Source organism: Antennarius striatus, chromosome 9, assembly GCF_040054535.1.
Source record: "Antennarius striatus isolate MH-2024 chromosome 9, ASM4005453v1, whole genome shotgun sequence".
Classification (NCBI taxonomy): Eukaryota; Metazoa; Chordata; class Actinopteri; order Lophiiformes; family Antennariidae; genus Antennarius; species Antennarius striatus.
In genome coordinates, this window is record NC_090784.1 from 21,223,218 (window position 1) to 21,245,940 (window position 22,723).

The 22,723-nt window shown below is 44.9% G+C and overlaps 1 protein-coding gene across 1 annotated transcript; it reads right to left on the reverse strand.

Annotated features, from left to right (window-relative positions):
- Positions 1–626: 626 nt before the first annotated feature.
- nr2f5 (nuclear receptor subfamily 2, group F, member 5) lies at positions 627–18,894 on the reverse strand. Its single transcript, XM_068324119.1, has 4 exons — positions 17,670–18,894; positions 7,990–8,270; positions 6,456–6,702; positions 627–2,826 (listed from the first exon to the last, which is right to left on the reverse strand). Exons 1-4 carry the CDS (start codon positions 18,034–18,036, stop codon positions 2,507–2,509), a joined length of 1,215 nt encoding a protein of 404 aa, XP_068180220.1. The 5' UTR covers positions 18,037–18,894; the 3' UTR covers positions 627–2,506.
- Positions 18,895–22,723: the final 3,829 nt, after the last annotated feature.

Here is a 22,723-nt window from a genome sequence, read left to right on the forward strand (position 1 = left end):
CACAGGGGAACGTTTTGAACTTTGTTGGAAACAGATCTGGATTCACGATGGATTTCTTGACATTTTTGAACGGTTAAAGAAAATACTTTTCTTAAAAACGTTTCTGCGATACACTTTTAACGACTTTACAGATGATAAAACTAGGAGGAGGAGTGGATGCTGTCACCATTTTGAAAAAATAAAAATAAAAAAATAACTGGATTTGGACCTGGATCCGGACATTTCTGAACAAAAAGGTGTGGATCAATGATTTATTTTCCAATTTCTCTAACCATGCTAGAATCCTAAGGTTGGCTATTTCACTAAAAAAAACAACATTCACAGGTCATTTCTATCAGAAACTGGCATGGGAGATGCAATGGAGGAAATCTAGGAGAAAATACACCCAGCAGAACATGATATGTGGACTCTTTTTGAAGGATGGATCCAGGTTTTTAGGTGCATGACGACATGATGACAAAATCCTAATACAGGCGTGTCATAAAAATGAGAATATGATGTGGGAATTCACTATAAATTCTCTATAAAACTGTAAATATTAAAAATACCAAAAAGATTATGATTATGTAAGCACAAGAAATTCAATTTGTGTGCTCATATAATACATTAGAGACAGCAGCAAAGCGTTCTGTGAACAACAGAATTTTATTTCAGTAATGGATAATCCATAATTCAAACAAAAGAAAAGGGGATAAAATCAAACTCATAGAAACGTTGTGTGAATTCCTTTATCGACAGGCAGCTTTCAAAAGGTACCAGAGGACATTTCGGCGGCCGGTACTCGACGTTGATGCCGCAGTGCCACGTTTGGAAATGTGAGACAGGTTGTCAAAAAACAAACTTACTTCCAACAAGGGGAAGAAAGACAAAACAACTTAAAATAGTCCTAAACTACGTCACAGTCATAAGTCCAACTGGGGATAATACGGTAACATAGACTGAGGTTTCAAAGGTTAGTGATACTTTGTCTATGGTATTGGTACAATGAGCTCAAATGACACGAGTCCAGGGGGCTTTTCCCTACGTGACGGTTTCACCAGGAAGCGGAAAAAGAACTCGAAATAGTACTAAAAATGAAATTGCTGATGATAAATCAAATTATTATTATCTCTGGATATTGTCTGCTGACGTGTTAAAAAAAAAAAATTTTTTTTTTTAATTTGTTTTTTTTTGTGTAAAATTTTCTCAGCATGTTTATCATTTTTTACGTTACGCGAGTTCATTTCCTCTCCCCACAGGACATAATACCTGTTATAACAGGTAACGACAGATTATGGCACAGTCATAAGATCAATGCTCAGTGACAAAATCTTTTTGTTCTAAGGCAAGTACAGCTAGTTTCGAAAATGACCCCCACCCCGGTATTAACAGTCGTGACTAGAAAACGAGGGACAAGGAGACGTTTTTAATCACTCCTGGGATAACATTTAAAACTGTCAATGGGTGACGTGTAAATAGATCAAACGGCATTAAAATAGAAAGAATATGCCAGTGCTGTGATTTCACAGGAGTGAGAAATAAGTGAAGGTTTTTATAACCTCTACAATGCAAGTGCCTAAGCTTTTCATTTGTTTTGTTTTATTTAAACAAAATTCCTTTTTGTCCCCCTGAGACCCCAAAAAACAAGTACATATAAGTCAAATTATAGACAAACTAAACATTAAATTTTCATCACCAACACTGCCACAAAAATATCCGAACAATGTTTTTGTTTTTTTTTCAGCTTTGGCACAAAATTTGTTATAATAATTGACAAAAATAAAATAAAATTGCTGGGCTTGTCGGCGAGTCCCGTCTTTCTCCCCCTCCCCCCCCTGTTGAACCTGAGCTTGTCCCGTTGAACCCCTAGGATGCTATAGATGCCTATGAATCGACAATATACTGTACATATGGACACAATCGTGGGTTTTTCTCTGCATATAAACAGTGCTAGTACAAACACACACATTAAAACGTATGATCTGCAAAGGTCCAAGACATTTTGGCGTTTTGTCTTTTATTGTCTGTTTTTTATTTTTATTTTTTTATTTTTTTTAATGGCTTCTGGTTTTTCTTTGCAACAGTTGGTGAATATACAACGGGCCTTGAAGCTCTCGGTTGTAGAGTCCTTTTTGGCAAAGCCCTTGCTGTAATAGGATGCTTATGCATTGCCTGTGTAAAAATGTAGGCATAGCACCAACGATGAAGCAAACGTTTTGTCTTTTTGCTGCCCCTCCTCTCTTGGTGGGGTTTTTGACACGACATCTGTTGTGAGTCCAACAGACCTGCTGGTGAACTACGCAATACCTGTTCGACCAACCTGTCCATCTGCTGCCACATCTCAGATGTAGGCGGAACCATCAGAAACGGCCCTGGTGGGGGAATCGGGATGGAGGAGGGTAAAATTGGAGGGATTTCAGGGAGGTGCTGAGAAGTGAGGATGGATGGATGGATGGATGGATGGATGATGGATGGACGTTCAGCCCCGATTTTCTTCCACATCTTGGCCTTCCCTCCTCCCTCAACATCAGGGCCCGTTCTCGTTGTAATGGAGGGAGATGGGACGCTCGCGCTGCACCGCGGGCATGTAGGGCCAGTTGTAGCTGGAGCCCGACAGCAGCATGTCGCGCAGCAGCGTCTCGATGGGCGTCTTGCCGACCAGCCGGACGAAGAACAGCTGCTCAATGACCGGGGAGGAGACGATGCGGAGGGAGGGCAGGCGGAGGAGGAGGCGGCCGAAGCGGTTGGGCTGGCTGGGGTACTGGTTCCGGACGTACTCCTCCAGGGCGCACTGGGACTTCTCTTGGATGCTCTCCACGTGGGCGACGTCCGATAGCCCCATAGCATCTAGGAGACGGATTTACGGAAAAATTTAGATGGTCTCAAAACGGCATGCAAGACAAGAAAAAAGTAAGTTTTCACTTACGGAACTTCACGATCTAAAGGATTGTGAATCATTTTAACCACTGAGCTCCAGTCTGATTATCCTTGTGGAGCATCGTAAACCTTACATACTAAAAATAAAATCCCACCGACATCTGGCTTTTGTCTTCAGAGGTAAATTCTACAACTGGCATTCATTCCTGGGTCAAAATGACTGCAGAAATCTCTGCTGTTGCGACACCCAGGTGGACAATTTTAGCACGCTTTTCCAGCACGCCAGCCGCGCCCCGTGTTGAAGCTCCAGACTTTGGCACATAATTTTAATCCATCTCTGTTCATGCAGCCTCTTAAATATCATTCATCTGGCCCTGAGTTTAAATAAAAGAGACGCTGAGGGGAAGAGAAAAAAATAAAAGCAACCGGCACATTTCTGCTGGTCGCCATCCAAAGTGAATGTTTTCTCCCATTTTAAACTGGTTTACCCACATTTATTAAGCATGCAGGTTTGGGTTCTTTGTGGTGTAGAAAGACAAAGGACTGGATGAGTCGGGACAGGCGACCATCAGCTGTGGCAGGTCATGTCTGGGCTTTACGAAGTCCGATTATTGAGGATTACAGTCGATTTCAATATGAAAACAGACAGTTTTTTGTTTCTAAAATGACTCTTTTAGGTGATCTCGATTCCTCCTCTCCGCTCACATCCCTTTCCCTGCAGCTGGAGGTCGTCCACTGCCTCCCCTCCTCCTCCTCCTCTATCTTTGCACCTCCCCTCCCCTGCCAGCCCCAACCTCGGTGAGAGTCTCGCACAATCGAGAGCGTGTAACGCTGTGCGAGATACTTTTCGCACCGAACGTGTAGGGGAGGGAACGGGGGTTTAGCAAAGGAGGTCACGGATTTGTGAACTCAAAACAAAGACATTTTCTTTACTGTACTCCTCCACTAACTGTACGCTGAATGGGGGGGGGGGGGGGGGGCGTTGTCTGCCCCCTGAATGAACCCTCATTCGGATGACGTTTTAGTAAATCCGGGTAATATCTTTGTGGCTGAAAGCGCCGGATTGCACTTTTTAGTCTTTTATCATCTGTTGGGCTTCAGGTTTGCAAAAAAAAAAGAAAGAAAAAAGAAGCAAACCCCCGCTAGTGCGCCCCCAGTGGCCACTCCGCTCATTACGCCCATCGCACCATCGCTCCTTCTCCAGCTGCATTTCGCTCCACTCCACAGGCAGACGGACCTTTTTTTTTTTTTTTTTTTGTCAGGCTGCCATTTTGGTAGTTGCGTGACAAGGCAGGCATTGCCTGTTTGGGATTAGCAAATCTGTCTACACGACTGAAACCACTCGGCGTGCCAAAAAGCGACAGCTCTGTGGGTCGCCCTTCCACGCCAAGCGCCGTGCTCTTTTGTCTGATCCTTGGGCGCGCACACACACTGGGTCAATGGGGGTGAGGGATCAGGGTGGCAGGACTGAGATGCCCGTTTCTCTGATGCGGCTTGATGGGACTGGGGCTTGGCAAAAGGGGGAGGAGACTCAGAGGGGAGGCGAGAGATGATTGGAGCACCGAATCTGCAGGAGTTGGGTTTATTTACTGGTTTTTATAGCATGTGTGTGTGTGTGTGTGTGTGTGTGTGTGTTAACATCTAAAAAAATTTTCAGGAAACGTCACGTGCACGTTTTATGTGCACACATGTGGGTACATCTGCCTGCACACGGAGAAGTCACATGGGACGCTCAGGGCTACAGGGGTTATGTAGGTCACAATTGGGGCTGTGGCGAATCCTCCCGACTCACTGGATCCCACCATACATAATTCAACTCCCTGGGTGGGGGGCAGGGGTCTCGGGGCCTGGATGGGCTTGGATTTGGTTTGGAAAAAAAATGTAAGGAGAAAAAAAAAAGGGGGGGGGAGGAAAGAGAGACTGGTTTCAATAATAAATGGGATCACGAAGGAGAGACGGATGATGAAAGTGAGGAAGAGAAGGGAGAGGTGGATCGGCGGAGACGCTGCACAGGCAGAGCGAAGCTGACAAGCCGTGCATGGGGGGGGGGGAGAAAAAGAGGGGTAATGCAATAAAAATAACGCGGACAAAAGACATGTCAGCGTCGGCTTCTTAGCTCTCCGTTTCCTCCGGGGGGTCACAAAGCATGATCTGTTTGTGAAGCCTCCCAGATGTGACAGTGTTTTTTGGGGGAGTGACTGCTGGGATCACCCTCAACGGGGGTTCACATGAGAGCAGCATGAGTTTCCTCTCAACATGTTAAGTCATTTTATTTTGATTTAAAGTCATCTGTAGCTCAGCGGGGGGGAAAAAAAAGATAAACTTGTTTTAGAATAAAAGGGATTTTCATCTAAAATCCCAATGAGAGGGATTTAAATCCAAGTAAAGAAGAAGTCAGACTTCCTTTTTTCTGAAGACATCACATCGATCAGTGGGTTTAAACAGGATGTGCATCAACAATAAACCACAGGCGACTCGTGTTCCAACCGTGTTTCGCTTTAGGGGAATGTAACTTAAGAGGGTAATTTACTTGTCTGTCATCTTTTCTCCCCCCCCACACAAAATGTCGTTGAACAATGTGCTAACATGAGCAGAAAATAAAACAGTTTAGTGAAAGACAGCAAAAAAAATAAATTAAAAAAAGAAGAAGGCAGAAGTAAAAACTGATGGTTAACTCCGGCAGAGACTCTCGGGGTCAGAAGTTTTTTTTTTCTTTTTCAGAATGAGTTAGCGATCAAATTACAGTTAAATTCATGGAGGGCAGAGAGCATGACTGACTCGTGGGAGGACTGTAGCAGCATTTACATACGGGGGGGGGGCGCGCAATGAGACGATATCTGCTGCAGCGTGAGGTCACACGGAGGTCAGGCGCGGCGGAGGTGAAAAGGTTGTGGGTTTTGCGTACAGCTGAACACGGGTTTCACGTGTCTGTTCACACGAACGCAGCAGAAAGGGGAGGTTTTCCCATTTCTGGGGTGTCATTAGACAACTTTTAACTCATGGATGCACATCAGTGACGAGTCTATGTACGAGTTGAATTTCACCTTGTGCTGATAAAGCCCTTTGTGTTAATACAAGTTACCCGTTTTTATTATTTAACATCGTCCAAATCTTTATCACAAGTGTTTACCAGTACGTTCACATCCCTTATCAGCATCACTGGAAACAGAAATATAACATCCTCAATTGCAACCACGCTTGTGTTTCTTTTCTAAATGTTTTTTGTTGCTGAATTGCGTGCTTTCACCTCGCCGATATAATAATAGTTTATTCCCTGTGAGAGGTTATGGCCGCGTTTCGAGGTGCGCAGAAGAACCTGCCAGGTTTAAGATGTTTACACGCCCTTTGATAGCCTGTGATTAAATGTCCTTGACATGAATAAACCAATTACAGAGATGATCCTGAGCCAAAGGAAGTCAGCTCAGTGGCTTTCTAATCCCCACCCCCCCCCCCCCCCCCTTTTTTTTTCCCTGCTGGATAGAGGGTAAGGTAATGTTTTTGTTTACAAGGATCTCCCCTTAATCCTCTTTGAGTCCACGTTTTAGCAAAAGCGAAAAAGAGGGAGTGGAATGAGAGTTACGTCAGATACTTCAACTCACCAGAAGTGAAGAGCACGATGGACTTGAGGCAGGAATACTCGGCCGTGTCCACCTGCAGCGCCTTCAGCTTCTCCACCTGCTCCTGGAAGACGCGGATGTGGTCCATGAAGGCCACCACGCGCTCCGCCGACATGGGCGACGCGTGAAGGCCCGCCGCCGCCAACAGAGGCGCCACGTGAAGCGGCATGGAGCACTGGGCGGCGTTGAGGACGAAGAGCTCGCTCCATGACATGCGCAGCAGTGCCACCTAGGAGGGAGGGTGGTATTACAGTTCATGTCAGTATATTAAAAAAAAAAAAAGACGCTCATAATGATGTAATTCAGTTTTAAAAGGTCATGAAGATGAAAAAAGAGGACGAGACAAACCGTTTTAACAAGATCGGACTTTAAACAGTCGACGCCAAAAGTGGTTTTATGGAAGGAAAAAACGCTCAAACATTCGCTGAGAGAAAAGACATTAAACATTAAACATGTTGACGTGACATTAACGACATGCGTCTCTACAAGGTGCTTGTGAATATTTATAGGTCAAACCATCAACTCCGTGCCAAGATTCTACAGCTGGTAAAAACCGACATGTGTCGGATTGATGTCAGGTCTATTCATATTGAGCGTCACGAGCGCCTGTTTGCACCTCGGGTGAATGATAACAGAGCAGATTAACTCCCACAGGTCACAGAGTGATCATTAACCCAAAAAGAAAAATTAAAAAAAAAAAAAAATCAGAATACAGTCGGTACCTCTACTTACAAATGTCTCTACTTACGAAACGTCTCAACAGGAAAATATTGCCTGTAGATACGAAAGAAATTTCCAGTTACGAAAGGTAGAAATACAGTATGGGCTGATACTCGCAGCTCCCACAGGTTCCTGAACGCAACATTCTCATAGCTGCTCTGCCATTGGCTATTACCTAGCATCCTGGCATCCCATTGGCTAAGAGGGACCTCTGTGTGGAGCTAGATAGGTGTCTATGCAGCGTCCTCGTCATTCGGCCCTCGACCCGTGAGGTGTTCTGATAGTTTTACATAAATATATTAACTTTTAGAGTATTCACTATGGACCCCAAGAAAGTGATGGAGAAAAGAGGAAAAGAAAAGACCAAGAAAAGAGTTTTTTTGTCCGTACAAACAAAGCAAGAGATGATAGAAAAGTGTGAAAAAAGGGATGCGTTTGGTTGATCTCTCCAAAGAATATGGCTGTAATGCATCTACAATTATTCTTCACTCTATTCTTTGTTTTTTACGTTATGCACAACTCTCATTTATTGTGTAATAATCTAATCGTAACATGTATTTGTTACATGTTTTGATGTATTTTCTATACTTTATAAAACATTTATGTCTGAATTTTGGGGGGCTTGGAACAGATTAGGGCATTTGCATCTCTACTTACAAAATTTTCTACTTAAGAAATTTCTTCCAGAAGCAATTCATTTTGTATGTAGAGGTACCAGTGTACGTCTATGTCTGCTGAGAAACAATAAATGTAGGAGCTCTGGGTGTCATAGTGCATTTAAATTTATTGCCCTCACCTGATCCATGAGCTGCAGGTCGGGGAAGAAGGGGATGTTTTTGGCCCACTCCACGGCGCTGAACAGCAGCCTGGCCGCCAACTCGCAGATGTTCTCGATGCCCATCAGGTTGTTTCCCTGCATGCATTGCGCTCCGTAGCGGGACGTGGGGTAGGGCTCGGCGCGCAGCAGGAGGGAAATGAAGCCGGACAGGTAGGGCTGGCCGTTGTAGGGGTCGGTGCCGTTGGACAGGTACTGTCCCGGGCTGGTCTGGGAGTTGGACGTTCGCCCCCGTTGGACAGCTGGTGGGAGAAAAAAAATATTTCAGCTGTTTAAATCGGTACTTTTATGAACTTGTGATTTCACATCGCTTGTTTTATTCTCTTTTGTTTTTATTCCAGATGTGCAAACAGATTAAAAGTCAGCTTTAGGAGTGATCTACCTAAATCTAGTCCACTAACGATGACGTATGACCCCACAACTAAAAAAAAAAAACAGAAGGGAGGGGAAACAAAACCAGAAAATAAAGAGTGAAATTAGGCGTGTCAAATGGGCAAACTAGGGTGGTGGGGGCTGGGGAACGGGGTCAAAGGCGATGAAAAGTGTGGAGACGGGAACGTTTCTGCGTCTCTTAAATATGTCAGCGCTCGTCCTTTCGGTGCGGCGGCGGGAAAAAAAAAACAAAAAACGGTCAAGGCCGTTCTGCATCGACGAGTCATGACACGCAGCAGCTGGTAAAGATATTACACCTCTTCACACCTACATATGTTATGCAGCCGCAAATGCATGCACACACACACACACACACACACACACACACCACACATGAATTCACATGGTAATACACACACACACCCCTTTACTGGCAAATGGCTCAGCCTGAGGCAAAAAGGGCACACAGAGGCCAAGCACTTGTACACACACACACACACACACACACACACACACACACACACACAAATACACCCCCCCCCCAGCCATGAAGCGATGATGATGCGGCGAGAGTCCCATTTGGAAAACACCTGTTCAGTCATCCCCACTGTCTGACTAATAACTCCATCTACTGTTACACAGAGGAGGGAGAGAGGCAATGGAAATGTAAGGGGGGGGGGGTTATGTGTGGGGGGGGGGCATGTGTGAGGGGGAGAAAAAAAAAAGGAGGCAAAAGGAGGAACAGGCCAGATAAGGAGGAGGGCAGAAGTGATAAGTTGAAAGAAGGGCGATGGGAGGGGAGGGGGAGAGTTCAATATGGTGAATATAGCCGAGCGTCAGCTTCACACATGGTCGGGGGAGGGGGGGGGGCAGGTGGAGGCAGGAGGGGTGAAAGAAAAAAAGAGAGAGGGAGGAAGGTGGAGGGGGTGGGGGGGTCTGGAAAATGCTTTTGAACTCTGCATCACCTGTCGCCACGGATACAGCAGCTGAAGAACCAGAGGTCAAATCGCTTATAAAAAAAAACACAACAAAACCGTTAATTGTAGAAAAGAACACCTCTGCTCCAGAAAAAAAACAACAAAAAAAAAGGTCTTGACCTCAAACTAGTGGTTTTCCCTCCTAACTTGTGTCGACCCGTGTTCCCAGAGAAGAATGTGGTCTCCCTTGGCAAACAGCACCGTCTCGCTCGGCTCAGCTATGCAGAGGTGTTGCGTGTCGTAAAGACGTTGCACAACGGGACATTCCTCGTCACTCACGCTGAAGCAACTCTTGTCTTGCCTGGCGAAGGACGGCTGTCAGATTACCAGTGTGTGTGTGTGTGTGTGTGTGTGTGTGTGTGCTGGAAAGACAATAGCACACAGCTTTGGGGCTGTGGAGGCGAAAGTATTCCCAGATTTGGACATCATCGCAATTCCGACACAGATGACCCGATCAAACACGTTTTTCAGGTCATTCTGAGGCGCTTTAAATAAATACAAGAATCGCGGTCAGGCAGGTTTTCTTCAAGGACTTAATTCTTCGTAATTAAAGGATTATAAGAGTTAAATAGTTTTGACGACAGAAAACAGCTCTGACATGAGACCATGTTGGGGTCAAAGGTCAGAATCTTCGTTTTTTTTTTTTTTTTTTGTCGTCTTTGCTCCAAAAAAACGACTGTTTTTAGGATCAGTTTTATTTTACATTGAAGAGTCGTGGGGCGTTCCATGTTGGTATAAATTAATTTAATTATTAGCATACCACTGACATTTAAATATGTATTAACAACTAATGAATATTCATTACTCCCCCTGTAATCCCTGCTAAACGCTGGTGACACGACTATAAATGGACATTTTAAACATATTTTACAATAATCTGCGAACAAAAGGAGGACAGGGATAACGTCGGGTTTCTCCTTCGCTCTCTAGTCATAATCCGCCCTCCTGGGGGGTGGGGGTGGGGTGGGGGGGGGGTTCGGATGTATGTCGGCTCCAGGCGGCGGCCGAAATGACTGATTCTCCCAAAAGACGGTCGTGACTGTCCACGCCTCACACGACCTCAAACTGTCACGCCGCCCAGTGCTTCTTCATCGTTTTAAAAAAAGAAAAATCTGCTCAACGTGGGGGGGGGAGCTGGGGGCGGGGGCGAACAAACTTCAATCAGTCATAAAAAAAATAAAAAAAGCATTATTTCACTGGGAATTTAGAAGATTCATCAAAAATTCGACGCTGATATTTAAATTCACCGTGATTTCCTTTTTCTTCCTGGGGGGTGGGGGTGGGGGTGGGGGGGGGGTCAGATCTACTTGATGTACTTGACTTTTCCAAAGGCCTCATTGTCGGGGTCACTTGTGGTCGAGAGGCAGAGCACTTGAGTGCTTCTGATGGAGACGCGTCACCCCCCCGCCCCCCCTGCAGCTGGCTGATGGGAAAGAGGAACAGAGTGCATGGAGAGGGGCATTATGGGTAGGTCCAAAGATGGGGGGGGGAAAGAAGATGTTCTGTTCTGACACGGAGGACACTGAGAGGAACAGACGCCTGGGGAGGAAATGAGGAAACTGGGATCAGAGACTTAAGGGAGGGGTGGGGAGGGGGGGCATAAAGTCAGGTTTGGGGTAATTGATGCTCTGTGGCTTAGGTTAATGTAATTGACTGAGATTATCATCCGACGGTAAGAGGAAAGAAAAAAAAAAAAGCTCCAAAAAGAGACGGCAAATCCCTAAAACAACAGTGAGGTTTTGAAGGGTGGGGGTGGGAGGGGGTGGGGGCGTGAAATGAGGACACGAGAACGAGGGCGAGGAGAGGAAAAAGTGCACGCAAAACAAGAGGTACCATGGGACATTTCAGCTGTGACTTTCAAAACGCCGCTTCAGCAAATGGCAGCTGGCAGGGAGCGCCGCTCGCCACCCCGGATTAGCCCCCCAGGTCAGACTGTTAGCAGAATTACAGCAGCTAAATACAATTAAGGCCTATCAACATTTGGACGGAGAGGTCAACGCACACACACACACACACACACACACACACACGTCAGTCCAGCAGTTGTGTTTAATAAGAAGCTTTTCTGTTTTGAAGCTTCACGTCATCAAAAACAAACACGTTACCCCGAGTGACCCGGAGTTCACGTCACGTAGTGTGTGTGTGTGTGTGTGTGTGACAATTTCATCTGCTTTAATTCACATACACTCTGACACAATACGCCCCGCTCGGCTCTCGTGATTTTTTTATTTTTGCCCTGAACTTTGACCCCGCGGGTCAGAGCTCTGAGAGACGGGCGGGGAGGTGAGAGGAGGTGAGAGGAGCTAATGTGTAAACCAGGAGTTAGAGATAAAGACAGGCAGTCTGTTAAAGGCACACATTGTCTGAATACCTGGTTCAAAGTAAATAAATAAATATACTAACACAGTGCTGCTAAGCTAATGTTTACATTTCCACTCTGAAACATTCACATATGATGCGTCAGACGCTCGGGTTTCGTTAGCCGACAGAACTGGAGGATTATTATTAAGATATATAACAAAAAAAATTTAAATAAACTGTTATACGTCAAAAAAGATTAAAAAGTTTCACTACTATTATTTGCCTGAAGGAAACCAAACCAGTAAATTATCTTAACACTGCTCTTAGAATTACTTTTTGTGACCTTCAAATGCTGTGACCTTCAAACGACCCTTAAGTTGAATATTTAAGTTCCATTTATTTGTGTGTTCAACACTTTCACATCTATTCACCATTAAAGCCCCCCCCCCCCCCCCCCCAAAAAAATCAATGCTTTTACATTACCAGTGGATCACGTGACCACCTGCGACGTGAGAAAGGGGGGTCACACGCAGCCACAAACCACACAGCCTTTTTTAGCATCTTTCAGCCTGTTGTTTTGGGTGGGTTTTTACCCCGGGAATGTCATCGTTTTCCCCAAAAAGCTTTAAAAAAAACCCACTTCATGCAATAACATGCACATGATTAGCAACAAGCTAACACAGTAGTGACTGAGTGAGCACTAGTTACTACAAGAAGAGCGTGTGGACGTTGGTTTGATGGGTTTTTTTGGATTAAAAACAATCTGGAAGAATCAGATTGAAAGCCAGCGAAGCGATGGGATGTTTATTCTCCACCTTCACATCTGATGAGGAATTATTGAGAGCCAGCCATCTGCAGGCCCGTGGAAACGGGGCGGCCGTGTTGTGTGTGTGTGTGTGTGTGTACCGGGGGGTGGGGGGGTGGGAGACGGTGACACAGACCGACAGAGACACGGAGGGCAGAGGAGCTTCGCGTGATGACGGTCCCTCGCTTCGCTGCAGCGGCTCCAGCCTCTCAGACTATGAGGCATTCCTTACATTAATTAGTAAACCTGATTCAGCCCCCCCCCCTCCACACACACACACACACACACATCCACTCTATCCTTATTTACACTCGCACCACCCGCCAGCTCTCAGCTGCAAAAATTTGATAATTTGTCAGCTCGCGTTACGATCACCCCAGCAGTGAAAAACGGGAGACGGTGATGCGGATTTGAAGCTGATGATGATGAAGCCATCTGAGATTTATACCCCCTCCCCCCGCCCCACCTTCATCCATGGTGGGGTCAAAGTCATGCTTTTATTTTTGAGGGGTTTTTGAAAGATCTGCCACTGAGACCTCTGGTTTTAACCGTAAACGTTTCAGTGGATTTTAATTTTGAGGATACATGCATGAATTTTTTTTCGGGGTGGAAGACATCAAAACCTGAGCACATGAGAGCAAAACGGGTTCATGTGCATGTCTGAAAAGGTAAAAAAAAATAAAAATATTGTATGTTTTAAGAGGTGGAATCTGATGGAATTACTTTTATAACCTCTGATCAGAGAGAAATGATCACATTAGATGGTAAAATATTAAAATAAAACAGTTGGTGTGCATATTTTATTTGTTTAAGCCCCTGTTGTGATAGCGAAAGCTACGTATCCACTCAGAGAGCGAAAGAATATGATCGCAAAATAAATTCCTAAAGTGACGTATTAGCGAGCGGATGTGCAGCAGACCGAACAAACAGCCTTGTTCCGGGGTTTAAAAAAAAAAGTTCCCGACAATAACTGAAATTCACTTGTGTGTTATTATTCCAAGTGACCCGAGTGACATGAAAACAGGTTGAGCTGCTTAAAGTCACACAAGCAAAACAGCCCAGAGTCGGTGTGTGTGTGTGTGTGTGTGTGTGTGTGTGTGTGTGTGTGTGTGTGTGTGTGTGTGTGTGTGTGTGTGTGTGTTCGTGGGATCAACTGAAACACACCTGAGAAGGTCATGTTTCGTTTGCTTTTTTTTTTTGTTGTTTTTTTTGTCACATCAGAGATACTTCCTGTTACACACAGAATGGGTCCTTGTGCGTTAGATTGCGACACGACGCGACCTTTCACCTTTGGATCTTCAAAAGGCCTTTAAAAAAAAAAAAAAAAACGTGCCGTCGTTCATCTTCTCGCTTTAAAGGCAATTTTTAAGTTACACCCCCCTTTTTAGAGAGCTTTAATCGAGCCTCGCCAGAGGTGAGCGACGTGTCAATGGCGGGCGGGGGGGGGGGGCATTTTCCTTCTGAGTGCCGTCTGATAACGACTTCTCCCGCCGGCGGCGCTGACAGGGGTCAAGTATTAGAATTTGTCAATAGCTGAATTACCAGAGAAAGGAAAGGTTTTCACAGCCAAATGAGGCCAGACTGCTGCTAAATTGTCCTCTGGAGTATGGATTAGTCGGTGCACTCTGCCTGTCACACGTTACAGCGTCGGTGGGGGGTGTTGACTTGCTTGCAGAGCCCCCCCCCCCCCCCCCCGGCCGACGCTGGTGGACGGACTTTGACATGATCCTGTCTGTTATTAATGTTTTAGGTTTTGTTTGGCCTATATTTTCTGCAGCTGTTGGAACTTTGTCAAGGGAAGAATATGGGTCAGAGGAAGCTGCAGCCTTCCTCCAATGTGTGTGTGTGTGTGTGTGTGTGTGTGTGTGTGTGTGTGTGTGTGTGTGTGTGTTGAATGTGGGCATTCTAGATTTCTGTGCTGCAAATAGAACTTTAGCCTCAAGATTTCTACTCTGCAGGATTTCTTTTTACTCCACATGAGACACACACACACACACACACACACACACACACACACACACACACACACACACACACAGGAGGGTGTTCAGTCCTCAGCTCATCTTTGTAGCCGATTCTCTTCGCCTGTCTTCTTTCTATCCGGGCAGAGACACGAGTACAAGCTGCATGGTGGGACATGGACACCAACGCTGCCAAAGGTTTTAGGCTTCTGACTCCCTATAAGGACAGAAGGGGAATGTTTGCCGTCTTGCTGGTGAAAGGAACTCCGGATAAAAGTCTGCAACAAAAAATATTAGGTTCTTTGTGCAGAGGCCTGCAGAAGGAGGTCAAATGTTCCCTGTGGGGTTGAAAAATAACACTCCCTAGGAAGTAAAGAAGTTCTGCACGTGAAGTAAACTGGATGTTGTGATTCAAGAATGCCCAAAAGTCCCATCAGGACTTTTTTTTTTTTTTACCTCACTTGTTCTGAAGGGGGAAGCGATTTATCTGCAGGAGAGGAGTTACAGGAGATCCTCACTCCATCCACAAACAAGCGCTCCACTTAACCTGACAGCTTCAAACTAAACTTGTTCCATTCCACACTGACGGTACATGACCTATATGCTCTCATAGAGTACATTTCAAAGTAAGTACAAGGATTTTAAATAATTTACATCACGCCTGACGCTTTCAGGCCGGCGTTTTCACGTCGCTTCTGCTTTCATTTGACGCGACCGTTTCTTTTTTACCTATTTGGGGAAAACTGTGCATGTAAAGGCGGAGATATCAAATACATATTTCACCGGGATCATAGCGGGGGGGGGAGTGTCCCCTTGACAACCTTATGTGAACCTGTTGAATAATGCAGGTTTAAACATGACTTATGTATGACCGCTGGGGGAGGACGGACTCTCTGTTCTGATCACACCATCAGTGTTTGCATTCAAAGATGCAGCAGTGATAAAAAATCACCAGAGGTGTTGAATTATGAATTCATGTTTGGACAAGCAAAACATTTATTCCATTTTAATTTCTGTCGCATTCAAAATCAGAACCAAATGTGGTTTAAAGCCAAAGCGGAAAACTGATCCGTTTCCAACGGTTTCCGAATGCAAATATAAGCATCAATCCTGAATCACCGCCGCTTCCAGTTTCACCCTGTCGTGTAATGAATACGCTGCCCATTTTAAAAAAATTGTTAGGAAGTTGCTGGACAAAAAAAACTGCCCAAAGTAGACAAATGATCAGATAAAGAGAAGTCAGCCAACAAAGAGGATTTAAGGACACATTTAATCCCGTCGACCTCAAATGCACCAACAGATGAGCTCAGCCCTGTAAGATGACCTGCTCCACATTTAAGCCTTTTGTGCAGCACAACACTGGAAAAAAAAAAATGTTTTTACCAAGATGTCAACAGGCGATGACTTTAAAATCTGAAAAGATTTTAACCTTCAATTCAGAGATTCTGTTGACATCTTCTCACCTTATGTTTTTAGGAATTTTTAAAGTTGAAACTGAAGTTTAAGAATTCCAGCTATGCGGGGAGATTAATCTACAAACTTTTTAAAAAAAATTTTTTTTTTTTTACAGCTGATCTTTTCCAAGTTTCTTAAGATCAAGACACCGTGACGTTATTTCATCTAAATGGACCAAATCATTTATTGTCACTTTTTGGTGAACAATATCAACTCGACCATCAAGCGATTCAACACATTTTATTTCTAAGACAACATTTATGGAAAGTCTTGCTACGAACTTATACCTTGAAAAATGTGGAATGTATTTATTTAATTGTTTTTCGGGGATTGTGGGTTTATTTCTCTTTAAATATTAAAAATTGCGATAACAATCATAGAAATTACAAGAAAATCTCTCCAATACTTAAATCACATGAATTATTTAATGTTAACAAAAAATTTAAATCTTGCCCCTCGCAATTTGAAGCACGTTTAATGTGTCTTTAGTTGTACATACTCCGGGAAATCGGGCTTTTTTTTTCTTGTGTTCCTTCAATCAGATGGTATCCAAACCAGGCCGGGTGTTTGGCGGGTGTGTGGGGTTAGGAACCACACACACACACATCGACACACACCGTTCAGGAATAGCAGTGTACGAGGAGAATCCACGAGGGATCATCTCTACTGAAGACATGTTTTCTACAACACAACCTAACATCCGGTGCCGGAGTGCCCATGAGCACCAGGAGGCTGCCGGTGATCCTAATAAATTCCCTTAGAGACGCGTCTTCATGAAGGAGGAAAACTTTTTGAGGGTAGTCGAGGTCACAAATGGAGGAAACACCAAGAATTAAAACGTCATTATCTGCGTCTTTACGCACGCGTATTTCCTCCGATGATGAAATCAGGAGGAATTTTAAATTATGACGTTTTGGCTGCAATCCAGTGATCACAACACACAAACAAACCCAACGCTGCCCACACACATGTTCAGAGAATAAACCCCAGCCTCCAATCGCGCCTCTCTCTGCGCACCAGAGCGTCTCTCAGAACGGGATGTCCAGACCGGATGATAATTAATCAGGGGAGCGCGCTCCTTCTCCAACACGTCTCCGCTGCTCCTCTTTGACACCAACTGACCCGTTGTTAATCCAACACAATACAACAAATGTAGCGGCATCCTCTTATGGCGGCTCCGGGTGTCGGTGAGCAAACAGCATAATTAAAAACGTGGGGAGGTAGGGGGGGGGGTGGCGGCGACGACAATGGAGGGATTTCACAGCGCGGAGCGCACCAGGGAGAGCGGGTTGGGTTTCCTCAATGAATGCGAAATAAGAGTCATAGTGCCGCAGGTGGTGGATGATTGTTTACCCCCCAGCAACCACGGGTGTTTAAAAATTATATAAGCTGTTATGAACTTAATGAACTGTCGAACTTTATCAGAAATCGGCAGAACGCGTGGACGCTTATTTCTGGCAATAACTGAAATAAATCGCTGGAACTTCCTACAGTTTGGAACAGGAGAAGAAACTTCAAGAACCTGATTCTGTTCACGTGATGAAACTGTTTGTGTCCAGATCATATATATATATATATATTTAAAAATATATATCCAGAAAGCTAAATAAAAAGAACCAACATTTAGAGCTTGGACGCTTAACTGACCGTTCTGTTTTGCACCATTACGCACAGATTCACGCACAGAAATACGCAAACATTTGGACCGCTGGTCTCTTCTCTCACAACCCGCCCTCACGTCCATCGCGGAGCTCGGCTCTCCGGCCTTACCTTCCCTCCTCATGCCGACCTTGAGGCACTTCTTCAGCCGGCAATACTGACACTGGTTCCGGTGGTGCTGGTCGATGGGGCAGTCTCGGTTCCCCCGGCAGGTGTACGAGAGGTTCCGCCTCACCGAGCGCTTAAAGAAGCTTTTGCATCCCTCGCAGGTGAACTGGCCGTAATGTTTCCCACTGGACTTGTCCCCACACACCATGCAGTCCACGTTGGGGATCTTGTCCCCGGAAAGTGCGTCATTCCCCGGGGTGGAACCGTTGGGAGTCCCCGGAGCCCCTCCGGGCTCCTGGCCGCAAATCTGGAGCTGAGACCCCGGATCTGCCGAAATGTTCTCTGGCCATTGGCTCACTACCATTGCCATGCTATCCCAAACACTTTGGTCTTTGTTTAAATCACAGAAGGAGAGTCCGACTCAGTGATCCGGATCCGTCCTGACGTCTCGGGAGAAGAACCGAGGGGAGGGCGAAAGAGGCGCTTCCCGCTTCCTCCAGAGGTCAATCTGAGCTTCTCTGCGCGCTTAAATGGAGATTATTTATCGATAAAATTATCTATCAAAGTTCACGACACCAGCGGGGTATCAACATGATCGGTGCACACGCCTGTAGCCGACGACTCCCGGTGTCCCTCCGTGCGCAGCGATCCATAAACACGTTGTTCTAAAGAGTGGAAACCTCGTGGGGGTGGTGGTGGTGGTGGTGGTGGGGGGAGTCGGTCCACTAAGTCAGCGTGGAGGTTGTGGAAATAAAACGTGACCCCCCCACTCCAACAAATTCAAACATTAGTCAGAATAAACGTCCGGTTCGCCTCCTGTCCGTCCCACGCTCCGCTCCGCGTTCAAGACTCACTCAGAAAAGAAAATTCTGCCCCCCTCGATCTGACAATCTTGGTTTAATTCTGACCACGATTCCTGATGATCGATTAGGTGATTACTTTAGTCCCAGAAAGCTTTTTGGGTTTTTTTTTTTTGAATCAGCAGACGAGTCTCAGTCCAGAGGAATCGGCGGTCCCTGCTCCTCTTTTCCTTTTACGCGCCGCGATCAGTTTTTGTTACAGCGAATCCAGCGTGAGGAGGAATGTATTTGTCCAACACGAAGCCTGAAGGTCCTCTGCGGCCGTCCGGGTGGAGGAGACGCGACTGACGCTGTTTTTGCGCACAGAACGAGATTTGCCGCTGGTTCGGACAGCTTCACCCTCCGCCCGTCTGCTCCACCTCCGACAGTCAAAGCCGCAATTTGGGGAAAGTGTCACCAGCAGGCTGTCTCGTACGGCTGCCCCCACTTGTGTCGATCCATATAAGGTCATAACTACCAAATAAGGTCATATTCCCTCCCCTCAGCGGGGAGAGGTGAGAGAGAGGAGCATTTTGTGATTGGATCCGAAAGTGTGTTAAAATGTTAAGGTGCGTTCTGATTGGATGAGAGCGGATCGAGACGGGTTTGACTGACGGGATGGATCGTCTGATGCCTAAAAGTGGAATTAATGAGTCTCCCATTGAGAATAAAACGCACATCCTCAGCCTCCACGTCATGAACACATTCATGCTGTTATTTATTAATAACTTCAAAAATAAATAAATAAAAACCTTTTTTTTTTTTTTTTTTTTAAAGTGCGTCTCCGTTCCTTTGCGCAGCGTAAACTTATTTTTTCCTTTTAAACGCACTTTTTGTTCCCGAAAGCATCGATCTTAAAGACAAAGAGGAGAGGAGTCCTTCACAGAGGAATGCGTTTTCGGGTTTTTGTGACTTCGTTTAGAAGTTTGACCTTCGCTGTGGACGATGATGGATGTCGGGAGGCTGTTTTCACATTCACGTCCCGAAGGAGCCCCCCCCACCACCACCACCCGTCCGAAGTGTGTAGAAACGAGATGAAGATGATTTCACCCTGTGTGAACTAATTTAGAGGACAATCATCAACCCAAGTGTTAATGAACTGCTCGATCAAGAGGAGGCGTCGTGTGCTCGAAAACAAACTAGAATGATCAATATTTTACAAAAAGGGCCCTTTGCGTTATTACTACTAAAGTATATTACTGTACTTTAATCTATCTATCTATCTATCTATCTATCTATCTATCTATCTATCTATCTATCTATCTATCTATCTATCTATCTATCTATCTATCTATCTATCTACGCACGTAATCTGTGTTTCAAGTCACGTCACTTATTATTATTATTATTATTATTATTATTATTATTATTATTATTATTATTATACAGATTAGTTAATAATAGTGTGATGTCGGGACTGTAAGGCGAAGGGAAACTGAAAGTTGATCAATAGGTCAGATTTGGGTAACAGATAAACCCCCAAAACGCATTGAAAGCCTCGGAAACGGACCAACGGGGAGTCAAACCTTTTTGCATAATGGAATCCGTTTATAGACAATAAGAGCAACTGTAATCCTCGTTTCCAGGAAAGAAACGAAAACACACACATACAAAAAAAAAAAAAATCTCACTCGGGGTCCTATGAGCGCCGCGCCAGGATCGCCGGGGGCCATGAGGTTGGCCCTGCGCTCGGCTTAATTGCTGTCACATGTAACCTTACCTGCCTCCCAATTAGCCTCATGACTCGCTATTAGGAGATTCCATGAGCTGTAGGCCACAGACCAAGGGCACCTCAGGGTTTGGACCCTAATAATTAGAGCGTAATTCTATACAGACGAGGCCTATGATGAATTTGACTCGGATTTCACCGAAAAAGAGGTTAATTAAATCAGGATCAACTTCAGGTTTGGTAATGAAGCTTATGTGATGTACACCCCACTAATCCAACAATTAAGACATGTGTGTGAGATAATTTAATGTGCATTCACAAAAAAAGAGTAAAATTAGTCTATCTAAGCAGAAAGTTGTGTAAAGTTATTCTAAATACCCTGGAATGATAAATAATAAATGGAATAAAAATTTATTTAAGGGTTAAAATGTGATTTAACACATCCGTGTTAGCTATAATCACTTTTACAATATGAGGATAAACTCCAGCAGCCAGACACTGACCCCAGCTAACCCCCCAATAAAACCCTCACTTTCATAAGAACAAAAGTGTTTTTTTTATTTACTATCAACACAAAAAAATCTAATAAGAAACTGAGAACAACAAGAGTTCTAATTAATTACTTCTAATGTAAGAACTAATTATCCAAATGTAGCCAAAAAGAGGCAAAAAATATACAGTATTTCAATAAATATAGCATAGCAAAAAAAATACATAAAATAAAATGAAATTAAAAAACCAAAGGAAGCAAAAGAGTCATTTTAGTTAGGGTATGAAAATCAAGCAGGTGAAGCAGTTTTGGGGCCTCAGAGACTCGTCCCACATTCCCACAACCTTCAGTTCCAGTTCTTTACTACAAAAAAGGAAAGTCTGAACTTACAGATCAGTAAATGCGATTAATAAAATGAAAATCTGCACACTGTAGGCGCTCAGCATCGACCACCAGGCCCGTTTGAAGCCAGCAGTGTGACGTCATCAGATTTAGCCCATTTTACTGTTGGAGACGATCGACTTGGGAAACAAACACCTGATTATTTCTGCGTTAAAAATGCACGGCGTTGTAAATACTCACTGATGTCTGGACTGACTTTGACCTGTCCCACCTGAAACCACCAGGATGACTCTCTAAAAAACGCGTAGCATAGTTTCCTATTTGTATTTGATGCCCGGTGATGGATGGCGGGACCAACTGGTGCAAGGAGGCTCTGACACACTTGGGTGTCAGGACAGGGGGCAAGGGGTGGTAAACATGACCGCACCGGATGGCCTAGGAAATGCAGAGGCCACTGGTTTTCTTGTTAATTTATGGAGGGCCTGACAGCAACGTAGCCAACGACGCAACACCCTGGATGCTAAATATGATCCCATTGAAGAAAGGAGCCATCAAGTGACCAGGTAGGTAACCTGAGTGTGTGACTGAAATAGAAATTCAAAGCTGAGAATGACATGTTTGTTACGGGGGGTGCTGTCTTGTATGACCCCCTCCAGGACAGATACTATCTGGACTCTCCTCTGCACACAGGTGGTTAAACACCGATGCAGCGCTATAGAAAGGCTCGCTGACGGATGGACACAGGGGGTAATAGTTTATTTCCACATTTATCTGCGCTAAAGCGTTAGCAGCTAAGCTGGGACTCTGGCGTCCCCCCCCCCCCCCCTGCATCAGGTGTAGCTTTTTTTAGCATCTGAATCTCCGTTAAGCAACACAGATGAAGAAGTTCAGGGAGCCTCTTTTTAAGCAAACACATTGTAATTGAACTCTCATCACGCAAGGAGTGAACGGCCCCCACACATCCAAACACACACGGCTCTTATTTCTGCCCCTACTTAATGTGTGAGGATGTTTTCTCACTGCTAAGACTCACAGCTGACGGTTCTGGAAAAGTCAGCGCCGTTTCCTCGGGCGGATTGGGGGTTGATTAAGAGGTTAACTGCGGAGAGGCATGGCGTCTTTAAGGGAGATTTATCTGTTCCTGCTCTGACCCCCTCGGGGTAGCTTCCCTCAAACCCCCCCCCTGTATCCCCAGGATTTATTTAGTTATTTGTTTATCTGTAGGAAGGGGGTCACCCTTTTCTCTGCGTTATATCCCAGCCCTGTTTGTGCATCTCAGAACCCATTTTTCATTATGTTTCTTGTAGAGGGGGGGGGGGGTCATGGTGCTGCTTCCATATGCTGACTAAGGGAAGAGGACACGAGTGAAGGCCCCGCTCAGTCTCGTGGCCTTTGACATCTGGCAATGATACACTCCTAAAATTGGTTATTTTCATTTAACACATATTTTGCTATCAGTTCAACTTTGGCCCCCGTCTGGAGGAATTATGGTGTTTTCCTAATTTGCTTCCTGACAGTTTTAATTCAGCTGCGGTTTAATTTATGGGCTTTTATTTCCTATTTTTGTGTTGTTTCGTGGACGTGCGTGTGCGTGTGACATAAGTTCATCACTTAATGCATAAAAAAAAAACCGCACAAACTTCATAGATTTAAAGCAAACAGCATCAGTTCACATCACTGATTTATGATGACCAGGCAGCATCTTGTGTTTATTTGC

Excerpts from the sequence above, each read along its gene's own strand:
- nr2f5 (XM_068324119.1), bottom strand. The coding sequence starts at position 18,036 with ATGGCAATGGTAGTGAGCCAATGGCCAGAGAACATTTCGGCAGATCCG. Across the intron at positions 6,703-7,989 it reads ACCTGCAGCTCATGGATCAG|GTGGCACTGCTGCGCATGTC; the intron begins GTGAGGGCAATA and ends CCTCCCTCCTAG. Across the intron at positions 2,827-6,455 it reads CATCGTGCTCTTCACTTCTG|ATGCTATGGGGCTATCGGAC; the intron begins GTGAGTTGAAGT and ends TCCGTCTCCTAG.